General features: G+C 46.3%; 1 protein-coding gene across 1 annotated transcript in view; it reads left to right on the top strand.

Annotated features, from left to right (window-relative positions):
- Positions 1-24,899, top strand: part of LOC134984940 (zinc finger protein OZF-like) — a 33,852-nt gene extending 8,953 nt beyond the window's left edge. Inside the window, exon 2 of the mRNA XM_063950393.1 lies at positions 21,524-24,899. Coding sequence (XP_063806463.1) covers positions 21,524-22,770 — 1,247 coding nt within the window. The 3' untranslated portion in view covers positions 22,771-24,899. The remainder of the gene's footprint in view (positions 1-21,523) is intronic.
- The last annotated feature ends 314 nt before the right edge of the window (positions 24,900-25,213 follow it).

Here is a 25,213-nt window from a genome sequence, read left to right as displayed (position 1 = left end):
AAATGGTAGCTTCTTACGAAGCAATTCCGTTCGGCAGATTCCATGCAAGAATTTTTCAAAGGGATCTGTTGGACAAATGGTCAGGGTCGCATCTTCAGATGCACCTGCGGATAACCCTGTCGCCAAAGACAAGGGTATCTCTCCTGTGGTGGTTGCAGGAGGCTCATCTATTGGAGGGCCGCAGATTCGGCATACAGGATTGGATCCTGGTGACCACGGACGCCAGCCTGAGAGGCTGGGGAGCAGTCACACAGGGAAGAAACTTCCAGGGAGTGTGGACGAGCCTGGAAAAGTCTCTGCACATAAACATTCTGGAACTAAGAGCGATCTACAATGCTCTAAGCCAGGCGGAACCTCTGCTTCAAGGAAGACCGGTGTTGATCCAGTCGGACAACATCACGGCAGTCGCCCATGTAAACAGACAGGGCGGCACAAGAAGCAGGAGTGCAATGGCAGAAGCTGCCAGGATCCTTCGCTGGGCGGAGAATCACGTGATAGCTTTGTCAGCAGTATTCATCCCGGGCGTGGACAACTGGGAAGCAGACTTCCTCAGCAGACACGATCTTCACCCGGGAGAGTGGGGACTTCATCCAGAAGTTTTTCACATGCTAATAAACCGTTGGGAAAAACCAATGGTGGACATGATGGCGTCTCGCCTCAACAAAAAACTGGACAGGTATTGCACCAGGTCAAGAGATCCGCAGGCAATAGCTGTGGACGCGCTGGTAACACCTTGGGTGTATCAGTCGGTGTATGTGTTTCCTCCTCTGCCTCTCATACCAAAGGTATTGAGAATTATACGGCGAAGAGGAGTAAGAACGATACTAGTGGCTCCGGATTGGCCAAGAAGGACTTGGTACCCGGAACTTCAAGAGATGGTCACGGACGAGCCGTGGCCTCTACCTCTGAGAAGGGACCTGCTCCTGCAGGGTCCGTGTCTCTTTCAAGACTTACCGCGGCTGCGTTTGACGGCATGGCGGTTGAACGCCAGATCCTAAAAGGAAAAGGCATTCCAGAAGAGGTCATTCCTACCTTGATAAAGGCAAGGAAGGAAGTCACCGCGAAACATTATCACCGTATTTGGCGAAAATATGTTGCGTGGTGCGAGGATCGGAGTGCTCCGACGGAGGAATTTCAACTGGGTCGTTTCCTACATTTCCTGCAATCAGGATTGTCTATGGGTCTCAAATTGGGATCTATAAAGGTTCAAATTTCGGCCCTGTCAATATTCTTCCAAAAAGAATTGGCCTCAGTCCCTGAGGTCCAGACTTTTGTCAAAGGAGTACTGCATATACAGCCTCCTGTGGTGCCTCCGGTGGCACCGTGGAATCTAAATGTAGTTTTAGATTTCCTCAAATCCCATTGGTTCGAACCACTAAAGAATGTGGATTTGAAATATCTCACATGGAAAGTGACTATGTTACTGGCCCTGGCTTCGGCCAGGAGAGTATCTGAATTGGCGGCTTTATCTTATAAAAGCCCTTATTTAATTTTCCATTCGGATAGGGCAGAGCTGCGGACACGTCCGCATTTTCTCCCTAAGGTGGTATCAGCGTTTCACCTGAACCAGCCTATTGTAGTGCCTGCGGCTACAGACGACTTGGAGGACTCCAAGTTGTTAGACGTGGTCAGAGCCTTAAAAATATATATTTCAAGGACGGCTGGAGTCAGAAAATCTGACTCGCTGTTTATACTGTATGCACCCAACAAGTTGGGTGCTCCTGCTTCTAAGCAGTCGATTGCTCGTTGGATTTGTAACACAATTCAACTTGCACATTCTGTGGCAGGCCTGCCACAGCCTAAATCTGTTAAGGCCCATTCCACAAGGAAGGTGGGCTCATCTTGGGCGGCTGCCCGAGGGGTCTCGGCATTACAACTCTGCCGAGCAGCTACGTGGTCAGGGGAGAACACGTTTGTAAAATTTTACAAATTTGATACCCTGGCAAAAGAGGACCTGGAGTTCTCTCATTCGGTGCGGCAGAGTCATCCGCACTCTCCCGCCCGTTTGGGAGCTTTGGTATAATCCCCATGGTCCTTTCAGGAACCCCAGCATCCACTTAGGACGATAGAGAAAATAAGAATTTACTTACCGATAATTCTATTTCTCGGAGTCCGTAGTGGATGCTGGGCGCCCATCCCAAGTGCGGATTATCTGCAATACTTGTACATAGTTATTGTTAACTAATTTGGGTTATTGTTTAGGAAGCCATCTTTCAGAGGCTCCTCTGTTATCATACTGTTAACTGGGTTTAGATCACAAGTTGTACGGTGTGATTGGTGTGGCTGGTATGAGTCTTACCCAGGATTCAAAATCCTCCCTTATTGTGTACGCTCGTCCGGGCACAGTACCTAACTGGAGTCTGGAGGAGGGTCATAGGGGGAGGAGCCAGTACACACCACCTGACCTGTAAAAGCTTTACTTTTGTGCCCTGTCTCCTGCGGAGCCGCTATTCCCCATGGTCCTTTCAGGAACCCCAGCATCCACTACGGACTCCGAGAAATAGAATTATCGGTAAGTAAATTCTTATTTTCTTCGCTGCAGCTGTGATGCGAGCCAGAAGCAGTCGTGTACCCTTGGTCATTGCAGAGGTTTGGGGTTCTATATAATTCCAAAAGGCCCATGCCATTGTTAATGTGAATGGAATACCCAGATTAGTCTTAATGTATATCTGTATTAGATCCCAGAATGATTGTATAACTGGGCAAGACCATAAACAATGTATAATATCAGCATCAGGGGACTTACATTTGAAACATAGAGAGTCGTCTGCTGCCCCTGTAAGAAACCGTAGTCGAGGAGTATAATAAGCTCTATGTAAAATCTTCAAATGCATTTCCGCATATGAGGAAGATACCAACTGTTTATTAAGCAAATTAGACCATTTAATAATAGTGTGTATATCCATTCCCGGGAAGACGTCTTTCCATTTAGCCATGCCCGTGGTGAGTTGAGTACAGTCAATCTTTCGTCTGGTATAAGTATATATTAAGGATGTAGAGTAAGGGGAGTCTAGACGTCGTCGTACTATTCCATCAAGCGGAAAAGTGAGGTCAATGGGCTGTAAATTGGCTATGACGGTCGCGGCAAAACCACGCATTTGAAAATATGCAAAGAAAGGAAAATTTAATGTCGGATATCTATCTTGTAATTGGGATAAAGATAATACCGCTGAGCAATCATCGTTTAAGAATTGAAATAGTGACCGGAGACCCTGGAGGTGCCAACTGTGTATAACCTCACCTGCCTCTCCCCCCTGAAAAGATGGATTCCCTAATAAAGGCTGGAATAGGGAATGTGATAGAGTGAGCTTGAGACGTTTTCTAATTTGATGCCACGATTTGTAAGGAGCATATATTAATGGAATTGACTATATCTTGTAATATGGAGGAATTCGGGAAATGTAATATCTGTAATAGATCATGACTAGGGAACAGATCCTGTTCTAGTGCCTTGTTAACAAAATTGTCCCCATTGCCTATCCAGTCTAAGGCACATCTATAATTAGCCGCCAGAGAGTAATCTTCCAGGCAGGGGAGATTGACTCCCCCCAAGTGAGGGTGGTTGTTTTAATTTAAACAATGCTATACGAGGACGTTTATTCGCCCATATAAATTTAGTAATGGCTTTATTTATTGTATGTATATCCTTTTTTGCTAACAAGAATGGGAGCATCTGTATTGGGTAAAGCAAACGCGGAAAAGACACCATTTTATACAGATGACACCTACCTAAGTACGAGATCGTCAGGTGTTGCCATCTCGTAAAGTCCTCGATCATCTTATTAATGTAGTATGAAAAGTTTAAAGAATACAATTCCGAGGATCTAGATGACACACGTATACCAAGATACGTTATACAATCATGCGCCCATTTAAATGGAAACGTATCATCCCAACCCCCTCTCGCATCCCCACCCAACGCCAGTGCCTCCGTCTTATCAAAATTAATCAAAAATCCTGATATTAAATTGAAATTCCGCAAAGTGGTTAATAGTGAGGGAAAGGATGTTATAGGATCGCTAAAGTATAGTAAAAGATCTTCCGCAAAAGCGGATACTTTTATGGTATGAGAGCCCACTTCTATACCTTTCCAGGACACGTCATCTATAAATGTGCGTATGAGCGGATCCAAAGCCAGATTAAATAGCAAGGGGGAGAGGGGGTAACCCTGTCTCGTCCCCCTATGTAACTGAAATGATTTAGTGTTTAATCCATTAATCGTGATAAACGCCTGTGGTGCGGCATATAGAGTTTTAAAGATGTTAATAAACTCCGTACCAAAGTGTTGGGCCTGTAGGATTCGGAGTATATGAGACCAGGAGACGCGGTCAAATGCCTTATCGGCATCACAACTGACTATAAGGGCTTTTTGACACTCTGATTGTTTCGAGCTATGTATCGCTGCCAACAAAGTACGTATATTATGTACTGAGGTTCTGTTTCGGACAAACCCATTTTGAGCAGGATGTAAGATTCGCTGTAGAATGGGTTGAAGTCGAAATGCTAACAATTTAGTGAATAACTTTAAATCCTGGTTCAGTAAGGATATCGGCCTATAGGATTGAACATATTTAGGGTCTTTTCCCGGTTTCGGAAAGACCACTATTCTAGCTTCATCAAAACCGGTCGGGCTGAATTTCCTTGCAATAGTGAGTTGAAAAGGGCTAGCATGTATGGTATCAAGTGGGGAGCAAGCATTCGGTAGTACTCTGCCCCAAACCCGTCCGGGCCAGGGGATTTCCCTTTTTTCAATAATTTAATTTAAAAAAATAATTCCGATTCCTGGACCGGTGCCGTTAGCGATGCTCTCTCTTCCTCAGTTAATACTGGGAGTCCTGCTTTTTCCAGAAATCTCAGACCATCTATTGGGTGGTCAGGAGGAGACTGATATAAAGTTTGATAATATCGTAAGAATTCTTCCGAGATAGCAGGGGTATCCATAACAGTAGAGGTAGAATCCGTATACAATTGGGTAATACGTGAAGGAGCAGAGTATGAGCGAACTAAATTTGCCAATAATCGGCCCGATTTATTGCCAGTTCTAAAAAACCTGTTCCTATGAATATCATGAGAGAAACTCGATCGCTCGGTACATAGGGCATCATATTGCGTTTTGCTGCAAGGTAGGCCTGGCGATTTTCATGTGAGTAGTGTGCAATGAGTATATCATAAGTTTTAGTTAAATTCTGACTAAGATCCTTTAATTGATTGTTAAGTGCCTTGCGTCTCCTGGAAACCTATTCCATGATCTGACCACGTATTACTGGCTTCGAGGCGGACCAAAATAGATTTAGGTCTTCAACATGTTCTATATTATCAGTCTTATAGTTTAGAAATGACTGTTCTAGATGTAGGCGAAAGTCCGAAGAATTTTCCATGTAAGCTGGAAACCTCCAGTTGTAAGAGTGTGGTATAGGAGTGTCCAATCTTATAGTGAACCACACCGGAGCATGGTCCGAAAGGAGAATAGGATCTATCTGGGAGTGTACTACCTGTTGTAGAAGAGTATCCGAGATTAGCCAATAGTCTAGTCTAGACGAGGAGTGATGGGGATGTGAGTAAAACGTATACTCACGAGATTCAGGATGTTGACACCTCCAGGGATCACACAATCTCATCGAACTGGTCAGTAAGGAGAGCGCTGGGGTGGCGACTGAATCATGGGCGTTGGCGGAAGTCGTTCTGTCTAATCCTGTCGATTGAACACAATTAAAATCCCCACCCATAATAATTGCACCCTCTGCCCAGTCTTGTAACTTTGCATAAATATCCGTGAAAAAGTGGGTATTAGTGCCCGTGGGAGCATAAATGTTAGCTATTGTATAGGGCAAATCATGTATAGTCAATTTCAAAAACAGATATCTTCCCTCCGGGTCTATTAAGCAGTCATTAATATTGTAAACAAGAAATTTGCTAAAAATAATCATGACCCCTCTTTGTTTAGATGTGTAAGATGCCGTTTTAAAGTCTCCTATCCAAGAATCTCTTACCACATTAGGGTCAGAGATTTCCCAGTGTGTTTCTTGTAATAAAGCTATATCTGGTCGTAAACGTTTCAGGTGGGTCAGAATTTTCTTCCTCTTTATAGGGGAATTTAAGCCCTCCACATTCCAAGTTACTAATTTAAGAGCTGTTTTGATCATTTTAGGGGGATTACCTATTGCTGTCATTTAACCGATGCCAACCCTAGGCCAAGTCATAAAATTAACAACTCTCTTTGGTGAACCTTTACCCGTCCCAGCGAGCGGGCAAGGGGAGGATGAATACCAGTCCAACAGGGGGAAATATAAACATATCACATTTAGTAGGAATATACCATGTGTGTTAACCTCAATCAGAATTCCAACAATTATCATAAACCGTTTCAACATTATGTGAACCCAGGAGGATTTCCGACTGAGCCGCATCCCAGCATAGCATTGCAGAACATAATCATACCAGAGTAGCCAAAGGGATGTCGGACCAGAAGGCCGTCTAATACTAGAGCATTTTAAAAGCTGAGTAAAGATGAGAAAAAAAAGAAGTGAGATCAGTGAGATATAGAAAAGGAATGAGGATAAGAAAAGGAGGGCAAGTGAGCCAAAGAAGAAAAAAATAAAACTAAAGAAAAGATTTACTACGTGTAGTTTCGTCTTACAAAAATACCTACAAATGCTATGAACCATTACATTATATGTAGGCACTAAACCACCTGAAATATGCTGAGTATATTCTGAATGAAATATGATCATCTGTAACCTGAATGTTCAAGAAATTGGAGATGACATCGCACTGTAACTCTGTAGTGTCAATCCGCATCGTCCATCCTGGACGAGCGAGAAGAAGCCAAAGAGTCCACAAAGTTCTTTGCAGCTTGCGGGTTGTCAAAGAAGTAGGATTTTCCAGAGTATGAGACCCTCAACTTGGCAGGATACAGTAATGCAAATCGAAGTTCCATCTCGAACATGCGTTTGCATATCGGGGAAAACTCTCGTCGCTTTGCAGCCACCATATAGGAGAAGTCTTGAAAAAGTAGGATCTTGGATTCCTGGTATTTGAGAGTGGAACGTTTTCTATAGGCATCAAGCAGACGAACTTTATCAGCGTAATTTAGAAACTTCATGATAACCGGTCTGGGCCTATCTTTAGTAGATTGTCGATCAGGACCAATACGGTGAACACGTTCGATCAGCATTGATTCGGAGTCTGATATACATTTTAATTCTCTCGGCAGCCATTGAGAAACCAGATTCATCAATTCGTAAGGTTTCACCGTTTCTGGCAGCCCTATAAGGCGTACATTACTTCTTCTGTTTCTGTTCTCTAAATCTTCAAGTTTCTCTTGCATGGACGTCACTATTTTATCTTGTTCAGAGAGCGCCGTTTTAGCCGTTGTTAGATCATCCTCAAGGTCCGAGATTCTTTGCTCTGCCTCCGATAAACGTTGGTCATGATGATTCAACTGGGTAAGGGCTGAATCCAATGAATCTTTTAAAGGGGCTAATTTTTGATCTAAGAGAGAAGCCAGAATGTCAGTGATCTCGTGCGTTGTAAAGGATTTGGCGGAGTCCTTTGTTGTAGTAAGTGATGAGCATCTCAATGGACTATTATTAGGACCAGACGCCGGTGACTGAGGACTGTCCGCAGGAATATTGTCACGGCCCCGACCTTTGTTTGTTTGTGAACCGCGGGGATTCTGGGAGTTTTAGCCATGTATTTATCCATTATGAGGAGCGTATGGCATAAAAAGGGTAGTAGGATAAAATAAATGAACTGCAATATAATTTCACACCAGCCGGGGGAGCTCCAATTCCATAAATTAAGGCTTGTCAGCAGATTTTATAGGCATATAGCTTCAGGACACTCACTATTAATAGGTCAGGTGACCAATAACGACTATCACTCAACAGTAATAGTTAGTTATCTGTAGCAGTTAATATTTCAGAAGGGGGGGGACAAATAATAAGTATTATTATATATATATAAAATAAATAATAATAGTTGCAGAAAGATATGTGTTGTGTGGAGGCAGAGTACCTTTCTGCCCCCTTCAGCTCACCCCCACCACAGGTCTGGACTGGCAGCAGAAATCGAAGCTTCCCTGGTCAGGACACTAATATGTGTCACGGCTGCTAGTGGCAAGGGATTGCAGGCTTCTCCGTTTTTTCCCTTTTTCAAGATGGCCGCCGGGAGATGTGTAGCCCGAGGAAGTGAACAGGGGGATCCAGCAATTGAGCGGGTGAGTGTGTGAGGTACGCAGGAGGGGGGCCAGGACCTGAACCGCCGGGTAGCGCACTCCCGGGAGGTAGAAGTGGTAGCGCTGTAGCCGCGGTCACGAGCGGGGCGGGAAGCTCCGCTCCGTTGCCTTGGAGACCAGCGGTCAGCGCCCGGTGCACTCGAGGTCCCGGCTGTGAGGAGAGAGGTGGGCCGCAACCTGCAAGGACGTTCTAAGCGTCCCCCGGCTCCGCAACCCACTTTCTCCTGTCCCCTGTCAGCAGTAGAGGAGTGAGCGAGGCCGTGGGGAAACCTGGTGGGCTGTGTGGCATATGTAATACCCTATATCAAGGACACCGTGCAGGAGCAGCTCCAAGGCACGTCCTTCTCCCCAGCCCGTCAAGCCACGCCCCCCCTAGATCCACTTCTAATGAGTTTCAGGGCTCTCCTGCTGCTGACAGGATGCCTTCAGCTCCTGAGGGGAGAAGAAGGCCGGGCGCTCCTGGATGCTCCCTCCCACAGCCTGCCGTCCCCCCTCTTCTAGCCAGAAGTCAGGTGAGTATGTGAGGAAAAGACATCTTCTCTTCAACAAAGACAGCATAGAGGTACCGTGCAGCGTGATTTGCTCAGTGCGCGCCAGGCTCCCGGACAGTACACACCACTGGGTGCAGGGCGCTGGGGGGGGGCGCCCTGGGGAGCAATTTGGACCTCAAATAAGGCTGGCATGTATAGATATACTGTATATAACCCCCACCAGGATAAATAATTAATGAAATAGCAGGACCGAAGCGTGCCATTACAGTGGGCAGAGCTTTGTCCCCACAGCTCACTTGGTGCCATTTCCTCCTCCAAGCAGCACCGCTGGTCCTTCCTCAAAACAGCAAGTACCAGGGGATTTATTGCAAAACGGGGGGGGGGGGGCACAGTTATTATTATTATAGTATAATATAATATAGCACTGCAGCTCTGTGACACTTCAGGGTGTTGTCAGACCTGCACAATTTGGCGCTGGGGTGTGAGCTGGCTATCTCCCTTTGTGTTCCTGACAGGCGCTGTGTTTGTGGGATTTCTTTCTAGAGGACGACATGTCTGAGGCAGAGTTCTCCTCACCAGGGGATAACTTATTGGGGACACCTCCCGTGTTGGGGGTCCCTTTGTCGGCACAGCCGACTGCTGACTGGTTTTCTACGTTGAATGCTTTGAAGGCAAATGTCACACTTTTAAGTCAACAATTTTCTCAGTCTGAATCCAAGATCCAGGTATGGCAGAGATCTATGGAGGATGCCATATTGCACCAGGACCCTATGGGTTCTCTCAAATGTAATATTGACCAGGTAGCTGACACCGACACGGACTCTGAAACCGATGTCGACTATGGAGATTCTAGGTTAGATCCTAAATTGGCAAAGAGTGTTCAGTATATGATTGTGGCAGTTAAAGATGTTTTGCACATTACTGAGGATCCTTTTACACCTGAAACCAGGGTCCTCATTTATGGGGAGAAGAAACGCTCGGTAACGTTTCCCCTCTGTTTTGAACTGAATTCTCTATGTGAGGGCATATGGAATACCCCTGATAAGAAATTCTTGATCCCTAAAAGAATTCCTGTGGCGTACCCTTTTCCCGCTGCTGATAGGGAAAAATGGGAGACACCCCCCACGGTTGACAAAGCCCTGGTGCGCTTGTCTAAACAGGTGGCCCTCCCTGCGGCTCAGTCAACGACCCTTAAGGAGCCGGCTGACCGTAAGCAGGAGGCTACTTTGAAAGCTATTTTTGCTACCACCGGGACGCAGCTCAGACCTCTGCGTCTGCGTGGGTGAGTAGCGTTATTGAAAGTGGGCAGACGGGTTGTCTTCGGGTTTGGATACTCTTGATAAGGATACCATCCATATGACGCTGGGTTATATCAGAGATGCAGCTGCGTACTTGAAAGAGGCTGCTAGAGACGCTACCCTGCTGGGTGCTAAGGCAAATGCTATGTCAATTGCTGCTAGACGAGCCCTCTGGACTCACCAGTGGAATGCTGACGCAGATTCCAAGAAAAATATGGAGTCTCTCCCCTTTAAAGGTGGCGAACTCTTTGGTGACGGTCTTACTGATTTAGTGTCGGCAGCTACCGCTGGTAAGTCGACATATTTACCTTTTGTTCCTGCGCAACAAAAGAAACCGCACCATTATAACATGCAGTCCTTTCGGCCCAACAAATATAAAAAAGGCCGAGAAAATTCCTTTCTTGCCCACAGAGGAAGAGGGAAGAGGGCACCCGCCTCCTCGGGTTCCCAGGAGCAGAAGTCCTCCCCGGCTTCTGCAAAATCCACAGCATGACACCGGGTCTACTGTACAGGAGACCACTCCGGTGGGGGCACGTCTGAAGCTGTTCAGTCAGGTTTGGGTTCACTCAGACCTAGACCCTTGGGTGTTAAAAATTGTGTCCCAAGGGTACAAACTGGAGTTTCAAGACGCCCCCCCTCGACGTTTTTTCAATTCAACCTTACCAGCCTCGCACCCAGACAGGGATCTGGTCTGTGGGGCGATACAAAAGTTATGTCAAAATCAGGTTGTAGTACCGGTTCCCCTGGAACAGCAAGGGGAGGGCTTTTATTCCAGCCTGTTTGTAGTACCAAAACCGGACGGTTCGGTGAGACCGATCCTCAACCTGAAATCTCTCAATTTCTTCCTAAGGAAATTCAAATTCAAAATGGAGTCCCTCAGAGCAGTGATCTCCAGTCTAGAGGAGGGGGAGTTCATGGTCTCATTATACATAAAGGATGCATACCTTCCTGTCCCCATCTATCCTCCTCATCAAAGTTACCTGAGATTTGCTGTTCAGGATACTCGCTACCAATTTCAGACGTTGCCGTTTGGCCTGTCTATGGCTCCGAGGATTTTCACCAAGGTAATGGTGGAAATTATGGTTCTCCTCTGCAAGCAAGGAGTTACAGTTATCCCGTACTTGGACAATCTCCTGATAAAGGCGAGGTCCAAGGACAAATTGATACAGGACATTGCACTGTCCCTGTCTATTCTGCAATGACACGGCTGGCTTTTAAACTTGCCGAAGTCACAGTTAATCCCGACAACACGGTTGGCGTTTTTGGGCATGATTCTGGACACGGTCAAGCAGAGAGTGTTTCTCCCTTTGGAGAAGGCTCTGGAACTTCAGGGTTTGGTAAAACTCATACTGAAACCAAAAACAGTCTCCATTCATCAATGCATTCGATTGCTGGGGAAAGTGGTTGCAGCATACGAGGCCCTCCAGTTCGGAAGGTTCCATGCCAGGGTGTTTCAGTGGGACCTGTTGGACAAGTGGTCGGGGTCCCACCTTCATATGCACAGGAGAATAGTTCTATCTCCCAACACCAGAATCTCACTCCTGTGGTGGCTCCACAGCTCTCACCTCTTAGCGGGACGCAGGTTCGGGATACAGGACTGGATCCTAGTGACCACGGATGCAAGTCTCCGAGGTTGGGGGGCAGTCACTCAGGGGGTGACCTTCCAAGGAAGATGGTCAGGTCCAGAAACTCATCTTCACATAAACGTTCTGGAACTGAGAGCCATTTACAACGGCCGTCTACAAGCAGATCATCTTCTTCTAAACCTGCCAATCCTGATCCAGTCGGACAATGTCACGGCAGTAGCATACACAAACCGCCAAGGCGGCACAAAAAGCAGAGCAGCAATGGCGGAATCCATAAAGATTCTTCGCTGGGCGGAGAAGCATGTAAGCGCTCTGTCAGCAATGTTCATTCCAGGAGTGGACAACTGGGAAGCAGACTTCATCAGCAGACACGACCTAAATCCAGGAGAGTGGAGTCTCCACCAGGATGTCTTCACACTGGTGACAAGTCTCTGGGGGGTTCCCCATATAGACATGATGGCTTCTCACATCAACAAGAAAATTATGAAGTATTGTTCCAGGTCCAGGGACCCTCAGGTGGCGGCAGTGGACGCACTGACGACACATTGGGTGTTTCAGTCGGTATACATATTCCCTCCGCTTCCTCTCATTCCAAGGGTTCTGAGAATTTTGAGAAGAACAAAGGTTCCAGCGCTCCTTGTAGTTCCAGACTGGCCAGGGAGAATTTGGTACCCAGATCTACAGACATTACTGATAGAAGATCCCTGGCCTCTTCCTCTTCGCGAGGACCTGCTATGACAGGGGCCGTTCGTCTATCAAGACTTACAGCGGCTACGTTTGATGGCATGGCGGTTGAACACCAGATTTTACCCCAAAAGGGTATTCCCAATGAAGTCATCCCTACCCTTATCCTTGCTAGGAAGGATGTGACGTCGAAACACTATCACCGTATCTGGAGGAAATATATTTCCTGGTGCGAGTCCAAGAAAGCTCCAGTGGAGAAATTTGACCTTGGACGTTTTCTCCATTTTCTACATGGAGTGGATGTGGGCCTTAAAGTAGGCTCCATAAAGGTGCAGATTTCTGCGTTGTCAATTTTCTTTCAGGAACAATTGGCCTCACTTCCTGAGGTGCACATCCAACCTCCCTTTGTGCCCCCTGTGGCACCTTGGGACCTTAATGTGGTTTTAGCATTCCTTAAATCACATTGGTTTGAACCTTTACGTAAAGTGGAGTTGAAATTCCTCACGTGGAAGGTTGCCATATTGTTAGCTTTAGCATCCGCAAGGCGGATGTCTAAGTTGGCGGCCTTGTCTCACAAGAGCCCTTATTTGATTTTTCATGAAGATAGAGCAGAATTGAGGACTAGACAACAATTTCTGCCAAAGGTGGTTTCTTCCTTTCAAATAAATCAGCCTATTGTGGTACCAGTGGCTACTGGTGCTTTGGCTGAGGAAAAGGCTCTGGATGTGGTCAGAGCTTTGAAAATGTATGTCGCCAGAACGGCTCCACTTAGGAAAACAGAGTCTCTGTTTGTCCTCTATGCTCCCTCTAAGATTGGGTGTCCTGCTTCCAAGCAGACCATCGCCCGCTGGATATGTCAAACGATTCAGCAGGCTCATTCCATGGCAGGCCTGCTGTTACCGAAATTGGTTAAGGCCCATTCCACTAGGAAGGTGGGCTCGTCCTGGGTGGCTGCCCGGGGTGTCTCGGCATTGCAACTTTGCCGAACTGCTACTTGGTCGGGGTCAAACACGTTTGCTAAGTTTTACAAGTTTGATACCTTGGCCGATGAAGACCTGAAATTTGGTCAATCGGTGCTGCAGAGTCACCCGCACTCTCCCACCCATTATAGAGCTTTGGTATGATCCCTTGGTTCTTTTGGTGTCCCCAACATTCTCAAGGACGTAATAGAAAACAGGATTTTAATACCAATCTTCTTTCGGTGTCCCCAACATTCTCAAGGACGTAATAGAAAACAGGATTTTAATACCTACCGGTAAATCCTTTTCTGTAAGTCCGTAGAGGATGTTGGGCTCCCGTCCCAGTGTGTACTGTATCTGCAGTTTAGTTCTGGTTACACACAGGTTGTGTTATGGTTTCTTCAGCTTGTTGCTGAATTTTGTTCATGTCCGTTGACGTGTTCAGTTGAATACCATGTTATTCGGCATGTTTATGGCGTGAGCTGGTAATAGGCTCACCTTGTTATTAGTTCCTTTCCTCGAAATGTCCGTCTCTCCGGGCACAGTTCCAAACTGTGTCTGGGGAGGGATATAGAGGGAGGAGCCAGGTCACGCCCCTTTGAAAGTCTTAAAGTGCCCATTTCTCCTGCGGCTCCGTCTATATTCCTTTTGTTCTTTTGGTGTCCCCAACATCCTCTACGGACTTATAGAAAAGGATTTACCGGTAGGTATTAAAATCCTGTTTTCTCCTCCGCAAACAGGGAGTGAGCATTATTCCGTACCTGGATGATCTTCTGATAAAGGTGTCGTCCAGAGAGAGGTTGTTGGACAGCATTGCCCTCTCAACCAGATTACTCCGGGATCATGGGTGGATTCTGAACCTTCCGAAATCTCACCTAGAGCCAACACTGAGGCTTCCATTCCTGGGGATGATACTGGACACAGTCGCAGAAGGTGTTCCTTCTGTTGGAAAAGGCATTGGTAATCCAGTCGATGGTTGGGGATGTCCTGAAGCCAACCTGGATATCGGTGCATCTATGCATTCGTCTTCTGGGAAAACTGGGAAAAATACTTCAGTACAGAAGATTTCACGCAAGACCTTTCCAGCTTGATCTGTTGGACAAGTGGTCTGGATCGCATCTTCACATGCACCAGAGGATTAGTCTGTCGCAAAGAGCCAGGATTTCTCTTCTACTGTATAGTGGCTTCAGACTTCTCACCTAATCGAGGGTCGTCGGTTCGGGATTCAGAATTTGATTCTGCTAGCCACAGACGCAAGCCTCAGAGGTTGAGGAGCAGTCACCTAGGGGGTGCAATTTCAGCGAAGATGAAAGTTGTCCTTCCAATCAACATTCTGTAACTCAGGGCTATATACAATGCTTTTCTACAAGGCTCATATCTTTTTCAAGATCAGGCCATTCGGGTCAGGTCAGACAATGTGACGGTGGTAACGTACATATACCGACAAGGCGGAACAAAAAGCAGAGCAGCAATGTCAGAGGTGACCAGCAATCTCCTCTGGGCAGAAAAACACGCTGTGGCGTTGTCAGTGGTCTTCATTCCGGGAGTAGACAACTGGGAAGCAGACTTCCTCAGCAGACACAACCTGCACCCGGGGGAGTGGGGCCCACACCCGGAGGTGTTCACGTACTTCATACGTCGGTGGGAATATCCACAGATCGACATGATGGCCTCTCGTCTAAAGAAGCTCAAGCAGTGTTGTTCCAGGTCGAGAGACCCACAGGCAGTGGTGGTGGATGCTCTGGTGACTCCATGGATCTATCAGATGGTGTATGTGTTTCCTCCACTTCCTCTGATCCCAAGAATTCTCAAAATAATAAAAAGGGAAAAGGTTCAGACAATCCTCATTGCTCTGGACTGGCCAAGAACGGCCTGGTACGCGGACCTTCTGGAGATGCTATTAAAAGGTCCGTGGCCTCTACCGTTTTGCGAGGATCCCCTGCAACAGGGCCCGTTTGTCTTTCAAGACTTACCGCAGCTACGTTTGACGTTGGAAGTTGAATGGCTAATTCTAGCCTGGAAGGGGATGCCGTGCAAGGTCATCCCAACTATGATCCAAGTCAGAAAGGGGGTAACGTCTAAACATTACCACCGTATTTGGAAGAAATACATCTCTTGGTGTGAGAACAGGAAATTTTCTGCGGTGGAATTTCATCTGGGACATTTACTGCTTTTTCTACAGTCAGGTGTGGATGTGGGCCCATGTCTAGGCTCCATAAAAGTCCAGATTTCGGCCTTATCCATTTTCTTTTAGAAACAATTGGCTTCTCTCCCTGAGGTCTAGACATTCTTGAAAGGTGTTCTGCACATCCAACGTCCCTTTGTGCCTCCCACGGCACCTTGGAATCTCAATTTAGTGCTGTAGTTCCTCCATTCGGACTGGTTTGAACCGTTACTGAAGGTTGACGTAAAATATCTTACGTGGAAGACCGTCACACTGTTGGCCTTGGCTTCAGCAAGACATGTGTCAGAGCTGGGGGCGTTGTCTCATAAGAGCCCCTATTTAATTTTCCAAGAAGACAGAGCTGAACTCAAAACTCACCAGCAATTTCTTCCAAAAGTGGTGTCTCCTTTTCACATCAACCAACCTATTGTGGTTGCGGTTGTTACCGAAACCTCTGCTACTTCAAAGTCTTTGGATGTTGTGAGGGCTTTGAAGGTGTATGTAATGCGAACGGCTCATCACAGAATTTCGGACTTGCTGTTTGTTCTTTATGATCCCATTAAAATTGGGTGTCCTGCTTCAAAGCAGTCCATTGCATGCTGGATCAGGTTCACTATCTAGCATGCTTATTCCACGGCAGGATTACCGGTTCCAAGATCTGTACACGCCCACTCTACTAGGTCAGTGGGTTCTTCTTGGGCAGCTGCCTGGGGTGTCTCGGCTTTACAGCTCTGCCAAGCAGCTACTTGGTGAGGTTCGAACACGTTTGCTAAGTTTTACAAGTTCGATACTTTGGACTCTAAGGACCTTAAGTTTGGTCATTCAGTTCTGCAGGAACCTCAGCACTCTCCCACCCGATTTGGGAGCTTTGGTCCTTCCCCATGGTAAAATGGTTCCCAGTATCCTTTAGGACGTAAGAGAAAATAGGATTTTAATTACCTACAGGTAAATCCTTTTCTCGTGGTCCGTAGAGGTTGCTGGGCACCCGCCCAGTGCTTCGTACTTCCTGCACTGTTATTTCGTTAAGTATTGTTGATTTATTCAGCCATTGCTGTTCCTCTTTTACAGTTTGGTTAGCATGGCTTTCCTCTTGTTCGTGTGTGCTGGTTCAGAATCTCACCACTGTCCTTTTGTATCCTTCTCTCAAAGTATGTCCGTCCTCGGGCACAGTTTCCTAGACTGAGTCTGGTAGGAGGGGCATAGAGTGAGGAGCCAGCCCATACTATCAAATTCTTAAAGTGCCCATGGCTCCTAGTGGACCCATCTATACTCATGGTACTAAATGGTTCCCAGTATCCTCTACAGATTAAAAGAAAAGGATTTACCAGTAGGTAATTAAAATCCTATTTTTCTCACTCACACAGAGCTATAACCACACTCCCGTCATTATACAATGGCTGCCTCCAGGCTCTGTTCTTGGAGGCTCCGTACTAATGCTCTTTATCTGCTGATCTGTCTCTGTATCCTGCTCTAACCTTCTGATGTCTTCCTATTTCTGATGTTGCCTGTCTGTGTCCTGCGCCATTCCCCTACCCTGTCCTGCTGCCTCCCCGCTCTGTGCTCTGCGCCATTCCCCTACCCTGTCCTGCTGCCTCACCGCTCTGTGCCCTGCACCATTCCCCTACCCTGTCCTGCTGTCTCCCTGCTCTGTGCCCTGTACTATTCCTCTACCCTGTCCTGCTGCCTCCCACGCTCTATGCCCTGCACCATTCCCCTGTCCTGCTGCCTCCCCCGCTCTGTGCCCTGCACCATTCCCCTACCCTGTCCTGCTGCCTCACCGCTCTGTGCCCTGCACCATTCCCCTACCGTGTCCTGCTGCCTCCCCCGCTCTGTGCCCTGCACCATTCCCCTATCCTGTCCTGCTGCCTCCCCCGCTCTGTGCCCAGCACACATATACTGTATTTCTACAGCATGGTACACTGGGTTTCCACAGGGAATAGATTGGGGTGTAGAGTTTGATCTTGATCCGAAGCACCACAGCCTAAAGCTTTGACTGTTCCCAGGATGCACTGCACCTTCTCCTCTATAACCCCGCCTCCTGGCACTGGAGCTGTTTTTAAGTTGGTGCCTGCAGTGCATCCCAGCTACTACACATCCCAGCAGGCCCTGACAAAGTTGTAGCTTTCCCAAATAGAAAAGCAGTAGCAGAGCATCATGAGACTTGAAGTTTCACAACAGCTGGAGAGCCGCAGGTTGGCCAGGCCTGCTATATGGTATTCCTGGACATACAGAATGCTTATCTCCACATACCTATTGCCATTTCGCATCTGCAATATCTGCGGTTTGCTATTGGCAACCTACATTACCAATTCCAGGCTCTGCCATTTGGACTGACCACAGCTTCTCGGATCTTCACCAAGGTAATGGCTGTGATGACGGCCCATGTCCGTCGTCAGTGAATCAGAATCCTGTTGTATCTGGACGAATTGCTGATCTGGGCAAACCCCCAAGATGTTCTCCTCAGTCATCTGGAACTGATGGTACAATTCCTACAAGCCCACGGGTGGCTCATCAACTGGAAAAAGTTCTCACTGGTCCCTGCTCGGAGCATGGTGCACCTGGGGTCACTGCTGGACACACACAGTCAAAGATTGTTTCTGTCTCCAGAGAAAGTACTGAAACTTAAGGACAGGATCAGATACTTCCTCTCTTGCCCAGGAGTGTCGATACACTCGGCGATGCAAGTACTAGGCCTCATGGTGTTAGCTTTCTACATGGTGGAATACACTCAATTTCATTCCTGCCCTCTGCAAACGTTAATCCTCTCCAACTGGGATGGCCGGCCTCAGTAGATCAGGTCTCAAATGATTTCCTTGACTCCGGATGTCTGTCTGTCACTGAACTGGTGGCTACCGGACCAACAGTTGATCATGGGTCATCCCTTCTGGATCTCCAACTGAGTCCTTCTGACAAAGGATGCCAGTCTGAGAGGTTGGGGCGCAGTGTTGGAGCAACACTCTCTCCAGGGTCGATGGACCAGGGAGGAATCTCTCCTCCCAATAAACACTCTGGAATTGCGGGCAGTGCTCAATGCTTTGACACTTACCCTGCCTCTAGTACGGAACAGGCCTGTTCAAGTACAATCAGACAACGGCACCACGGTGGCGTATATAAATCATCAAGGTGGCACTCAAAGCCGCATGGCAATTCTGGAAGTATCAAAAATTCTCATTTCGGCGGAACGCCATCTGCCAGCAATGTCGGCAGTGTTCATTCCCGGAGTCCTCAACTGGGAAGCGTATTTCCTCAGTCGTCAAGACGTTCACTCTGTAGAGTGGAGTCTTCATGCGGAAGCCTTTCAACTCCTAGTGGACAAGTGGGGCTTACCAGATGTAGACCTGATGGCGTCTCGACACAATCATAAAGTTCCGGTCTTCAGATCAAGTACAAGGGATCCTCAAGCAAAGTTCATGGACGTACTGGCAATTCCATGGAACTTTCGGCTGCCCTATGTGTACCCTTCTGTGTCACTCCTGCCCAGGGCACTACGGAAGTTCAAGCAAGAAAGTGGAATACTACCTCTAGTTGCTCCGGTGTGGCCGAGTCGGCATTGGTTCTCAGACCTGCAGGGTCCTCTTCTACTTCCTCAATTCCCAGACCTACTCGTTCAAGGCCCTTGTGTCTACCCAGACCTGGCCATACTGGCTTTGACAGCGTGGCTCTTGAAGCTTCACTCCTGAGGGTCAAAAGATTCTCTGAGGCGGTTATCCAAACTGTGCTAAGGGCCCACAAACCTGCTTCTGCACGGATTTATTATAGAGTCTGGAATTCTTACTTCACCTGGTGTGCTGCTAAGAATTACGATGCTTTCATGTTTAGTACTTCCAGACTTCTGGTGTTTTGCAACAAGGCCTGGATTTAGGACTTCGTCTGGCGTCCCTTAAGGTTCACATATCTGCCTTGTCAGTGTGGTATCAGAGAAAAATTGTGTCTATACCTGATGTTCATACATTCACTCTGAGTGTATTACAGATTCAGCCTCCCTATGTCCCTCCTGTGGCTCCATAGGATCTGTCTGTTGTCCTGAACGCCCTTCAAGAGTCTCCATTTGAACCTCTTGAGACAGTGACCTTAAATGGCTCACCGCCAAGGTCCTGTTTTTACTGGCTATTGCCTCTGCTAGAAGGGTATTGGACTTAGGAGTGTTGTCCTGTCGTCCACCCTTTCTGATATTTAATCGTGACCAGGCAGTTTTTAGAACTCGCCCAGGTTATTTGCCAAAGGTGGTGTCTTCTTTTCACCTTAACCAAGAGATTGTGGTTCTGGCTTCAACTCTTCTGGATTGTCCTCCAAAGAAAGGTCTTCGGATGTGGTATGGGCTCTCCGTATCTACATGGATAGGACTACCTCTATCAGGAGGTCAGATACCTTGTTTGTACTTTTTGGTTTTCACAAACGTGGCTGGCCTGCAAATAAGCAAACCTTGGCCAGATGGATTAGAATGGTGATTGCACAAGCCTATGCACAGACTAGACTCCCAGCTCCTGCTGCTATCAAAGCCCTTTCTACACGGCGTTGGACCTTCTTGGGCGGCCCACCCTGGTGCGTCCGCTGAACAATTGTGCAAGGTGGCTCCGTGGTCCTCAGTGAACACGTTCATTAGGTTTTATGCCTTTGATACTTCCGCCTCCCAGGATGCTTCCTTTGAAAGCCGGGTTCTTGTGCCTGCTACAGTGCGTCCACTCCCATGAGGAACTGCTTTGACATACCCAATGCATTCCCTGTGGAATCCCAGTGTACCCTGCTGCAGAAAAGGAGATTTATGGTAGACTTACCATGGTTAAATCTCTTTCTGCGATGTACACTGGATTCCACAGGGTGCCCACCCTGACGCACTTAGCTTCTTTGGGTTTGTAGGGCATTAACCGTTAGAACCACATTCTCACGACAGGAGAAGGGACTATGTGAATAACATCTACCGTCTCTTTTACCTGCTACTGCATTGGACTGGTTAACGAAACTGAGCTCCAGTGCTTGGAGGCGGAATTATGGAGAAGGTGTGGCAGTGCATCCTGGGAATAGTAAAAGCTTTAGCCTGTTGGTGCCTCGGATCAAGATCCAACTCTACAGCCCAATGTATTCCCTGTGGAACACAGTGTACCTCGCAGAAAGAGATTTAACCATGGTAAGTCTACCATAAATCTCCTTATATAACCACTTGGAGCACTTTGTGTAGTGTGGATGCAGTTGTTGGTAATTAGCACACAAGTGTCCCGTGTTTATGAGTGAGGCGTCACTGGCTGATGAGGCTTCCTGCTCTGTGATGCTGGCTAGGGAATGTTACCCAGCAAAGTCTGCATTATGGGGGGATATCCATTGGTGATGTGCTATCTGCATGTCCCTGTGGCCGGGGCTATGACATGTGCTGATAATGTGGTTGTGATATTATAAGCCAGTGTTGTATCTGTTCCGTGAGTGTATTTATTTGTTGTTTGTGCATTTGTAATGTGGTCAAAGGTTGTTTTTTTTAATGGATGCGCTACTTTTGTGTTAAAAAAAATACCCGGGATGATAGCGCGATTAATAACTAATTAATAACTGATGGTCTTCAATTAGAGCCCTTTTTTTCCAGGAGAAAATGTTGCGTTATCGGGCGATCACCCATGGGTTCAGGGTTAATCCTATGTGTTGTCAAGGCTCTGTGGGCTATATCTTTGATTATGTGTAGCATAATCCCAGATAAGCGCTGTGTATTTCACTACGCGATTCCCCCGGGGGATTATTTAAGCGGTAAAGTACCACGGGTAATTGAATAGCCCCTAAAGTTTGCAGGTTTAAATGAATCTGCTAAACCTCTTTGTTAGTAATAGTAAGATAGCGGCGTAGTGGTTAGCATTGCTGTCTCACAGCACTGAAGTCATGAGTTCAATTCCTGAACTGTGTGGAGTTTGTTTGTGTTTGCACAATTACTCCAAAAATCATACTGGTAGGTTAATTGGCTTCTGATAACAAATTGACCCTAGTGTGTGCGTGTGGTAGGGAATATAGAGTGTAAGCTCCCCTGGTGGGCCTGATGTGAATGTCTAAATATTCTCTGTACAGTGTAATATGTGTGCGCTATATAAAGATCTGTGAATAATAATACAGCTATTTTATCTCCAGTAGATGGAGGCACAAGCCGGAATGCCTTGGAGGGAGATCTCATCTTGTCTGCAGATACTAAAACAGAAGATAACATCACACAGGATTCTCCAGGAGACAGCGCTGTTATGCTAAATATACATCCAGTATCTCACAGCGCAGATATATCATCCAATCCCTCTAATCACAAGGACTGTTCTTCTGATACCTCAGCTTTTGTAACACATAGTGCAGCTCATACACCTGATAATATATTTCCCTGTTCCGAGTGTGGGAAATGTTTTACATGTAAATCACATCTTGTTAGACATCAGAGAAGTCACACAGGTGAGAAGCCATTTCCATGCCCTGAGTGTGGGAAATGTGTTACATTTAAATCAGATCTTGTTATACATCAGAGAAGTCACACAGGTGAGAAGCCATTTCCATGCTCTGAGTGTGGGAAATGGTTTACACAGAAATCACATCTTGTTACACATCAGAGAAGTCACACAGGTGAGAAGCCATTTCCATGCTCTGAGTGTGGGAAATGTTTTACACTGAAATCACATCTTGTTACACATCAGAGAAGTCACACAGGTGAGAGGCCATTTCCATGCTCTGAGTGTGGGAAATGTTTTACACTGAAATCAGAGCTGGTTAAACATCAGAGACGTCACACAGGTGAGAAGCCATTTCCATGCTCTGAGTGTGGGAAATGTTTTACACAGAAATCACATCTTGTTACACATCAGAGAAGTCACACAGGTGAAAAGCCATTTACATGCTCCGAGTGTGGGAAATGTTTTACACGGAAATTAAGGCTGGTTAGCCATCAGAGCAGTCACACAGGTGAGAAGCCATTTCCATGCTCTGAGTGTGGGAAATGGTTTACACAGAAATCACATCTTGTTAGACATCAGAGAAGTCACACAGGTGAGAAGCCATTTCCATGCTCTGAGTGTGGGAAATGTTTTACACTGAAATCAAATCTTGTTACACATCAGAGAAGTCACACAGGTGAGAAGCCATTTCCATGCTCTGAGTGTGGGAAATGTTTTACACTGAAATCAAATCTTGTTACACATCAGAGAAGTCACACAGGTGAGAAGCCATTTCCATGCTCTGAGTGTGGGAAATGTTTTACACTTAAATCATATCTTGTTAACCATCAGAGAAGTCACACAGGTGAGAAGCCATTTCCATGCTCTGACTGTGGGAAATGTTTTACACGTAAATCACGTCTTGTTACGCATCAGATTTCACACAGGAGAAGCATTACTATGAGTTGATACAAAACAGGGTTGAAGCAACACTCCTGTCACACACTATTTTAACACGTTATGTTATCTTTCCACAGATAATTGGAATGTGTGTCATTAATATAAGATGACTATATCCCTCCAGCAAAACTTTTAGTAATTTCTCCTATATATTTTTCTGTATAATATTTCCTATATATGTAATTTAGTCTAGATGTTGCCAACACTCTCCACAGTAATACCAGACCACATAACTTATGTATGGGTTACATTGTATGGATTTCAGTTTACAGATAAACGATAAAACACATTATCATCTTGTAAAAACATTTTATTCTGGAAACGTATGGGTAGAATCCAGCAATTGCTGTTCTGGAATGGTGGAGAAATGGTGAAGCACGAACCACAAAGTATTTCCTGGAGGTTAGAAAAAAAAACTATTTACTTTCTTTTCACTTTGCAATTTATTGAAACCTAATTATTTTGTCAAAAAGCTAGCTAATTATATTTTCTGGGGGTAAAAATATTGTGTGGGTCTCTACATCAGCACCTAATGAGCTTCTATAAAACTATTCCCCTCTGATCCCTCCTAACTCAGTGCTGAAGGGGCAGGTATCTCCATAGATGTCCAGGTTGGGTATGTGTGTCAGTGCTGAAGGAGCAGGTATCTCCCCTCTTCTCCATAGATGCCCAGGTTGGGTATGTGTGTCAGTGCGGTGTCTCTCCTTACTGGTTACAGGCTCTCTAAAGAGCAGATACTGGTGGCTGAGAAGACGATGTTTTCACACAGTTCTGGACAGATTCAGGGGTTTCAGAAGCAGGGGAAGGCGGGAGGCACTGCGGTAACATCCCCAGGAGTGAGGGACAAGCCAGGTGCCCGCACTCTGCCAGCAGCACATGAAGATGTTAGCAGGAAGTGCATCTTAGTCCTCTTTATCACCCTAACAACAGCGTAATTGGTACGGGCAGACATGGTCAATGTCTACCCTAGTATAGAGGGTAACACACTAAGATAGGTCATCTGACCAGCTGGAACAACACTGCCAAAACCGCATTAACCTACAGCCAACCACACTGGATATGCCCAATCTCATCTGATCTTGGAAACTATGCAGTGTTGGGCCTGGTTAGTATTTGGATGGGAGAACACCTGGGAATACCATGTGCAAATACTTTTGACTAATGGGATCATTGTAGGCTGCTTGATCAGAGGTATGTGCGAGAAGCATTGTGGATGTTAGGAAGGTTCCTAAATCCACTCTGTCATTAATGCATGAAAGAAGAACATTCACTGCAGGAATGCACCCCCCCCCCCCTAGCCCCCCAAACTGCACCCCAGGGACCGGAGAGTGGTAACCAGGGAGCTGCAAACAGGGGTCTTCCCATGCATACCATTGCACATGAGTTCCACATGTCCACTAATGTGCCGGTTTCCACAAGAACACTTCGTAGGGAGGCCCATGCAACTCTAATCACAAAGAAGAATGCAGCCCAGCGCTTATGATGGTGGTAAGACTGCAAAAACTGGACACTAGAACAATGGCGGCGAGTGTTATGGGGCGATGATCACAGTTTCCACTTTTCAGATCAGATGGACGTGTTTGAGTTTGGTGACTGCCAGGAGAAGGTCTGATACCAGAGTGTACAGTACCTACAGTAAAGCATGGAGGTGGTGGTGTTACGCTGTGGGGCTGTGTCAGCTGGTTTGGCATGGGTTCACTAGTTTCCAAGAAGTAAAGAAAGAGATACGCCCGGGCGCTATTATTTTCACTAATTAGCCAATAATATAATGATAAATCAAGCAGCAAAAGATTACCCTCCTATATGCTTGTGAATATATACTCTATATACTGGCTACATGACCTGTATATAACAAACTGGAAAAAAAAATTGAAAGTTTTGCGCTAGTTGTAAAAACACTCTGGAGTCTGATATCTGAATAAACCATCCGCACTAGATGTTAAACCTCATACTGTACCTTTTATTTATCAATGGCATGAATATTCATTATAAAAATATCACATGAACAACCGCTTATTCACAATACCAATAAAAGCAGACCTATAAGAAACATCACACATATATAACATACTGACCCTTGGTCCTAAATTAACTTTCCTACTAAAGGTGGATTTTGTATATTGGCTCTTATAAGTCACTTCCACGGGATTACGCACAGTCCCTGTGTTGATAAACTTCCAGAAAATAACTGGTTAAATCATGATAATGTCAATTATTATCTTTAAACATAAAGCTATACCTTCTAACAGAGAATGTACATACGTGAGAATTGTTCGCAAGTGCAACCCGGATCCGGTCCTCCGCTGGTCATACAGATAGCGTTCAGAGTCTTTGATAGTGACCTGGCCTGCAGCACACTCTATTCAGTAGATCAAGGCATAATACAATAGACACTGTGTGCTCTTCTTCCATTGGTTAGGGGGTGGAACATGTCCTGCACCGGGGACCATTG

The sequence above is a fragment of the Pseudophryne corroboree genome (assembly GCF_028390025.1).
Source record: "Pseudophryne corroboree isolate aPseCor3 chromosome 3 unlocalized genomic scaffold, aPseCor3.hap2 SUPER_3_unloc_99, whole genome shotgun sequence".
Classification (NCBI taxonomy): domain Eukaryota; kingdom Metazoa; phylum Chordata; class Amphibia; order Anura; family Myobatrachidae; genus Pseudophryne; species Pseudophryne corroboree.
Note: the sequence above shows the minus strand (reverse complement) of the source record. Positions and strands in the feature narration are given on the sequence as shown.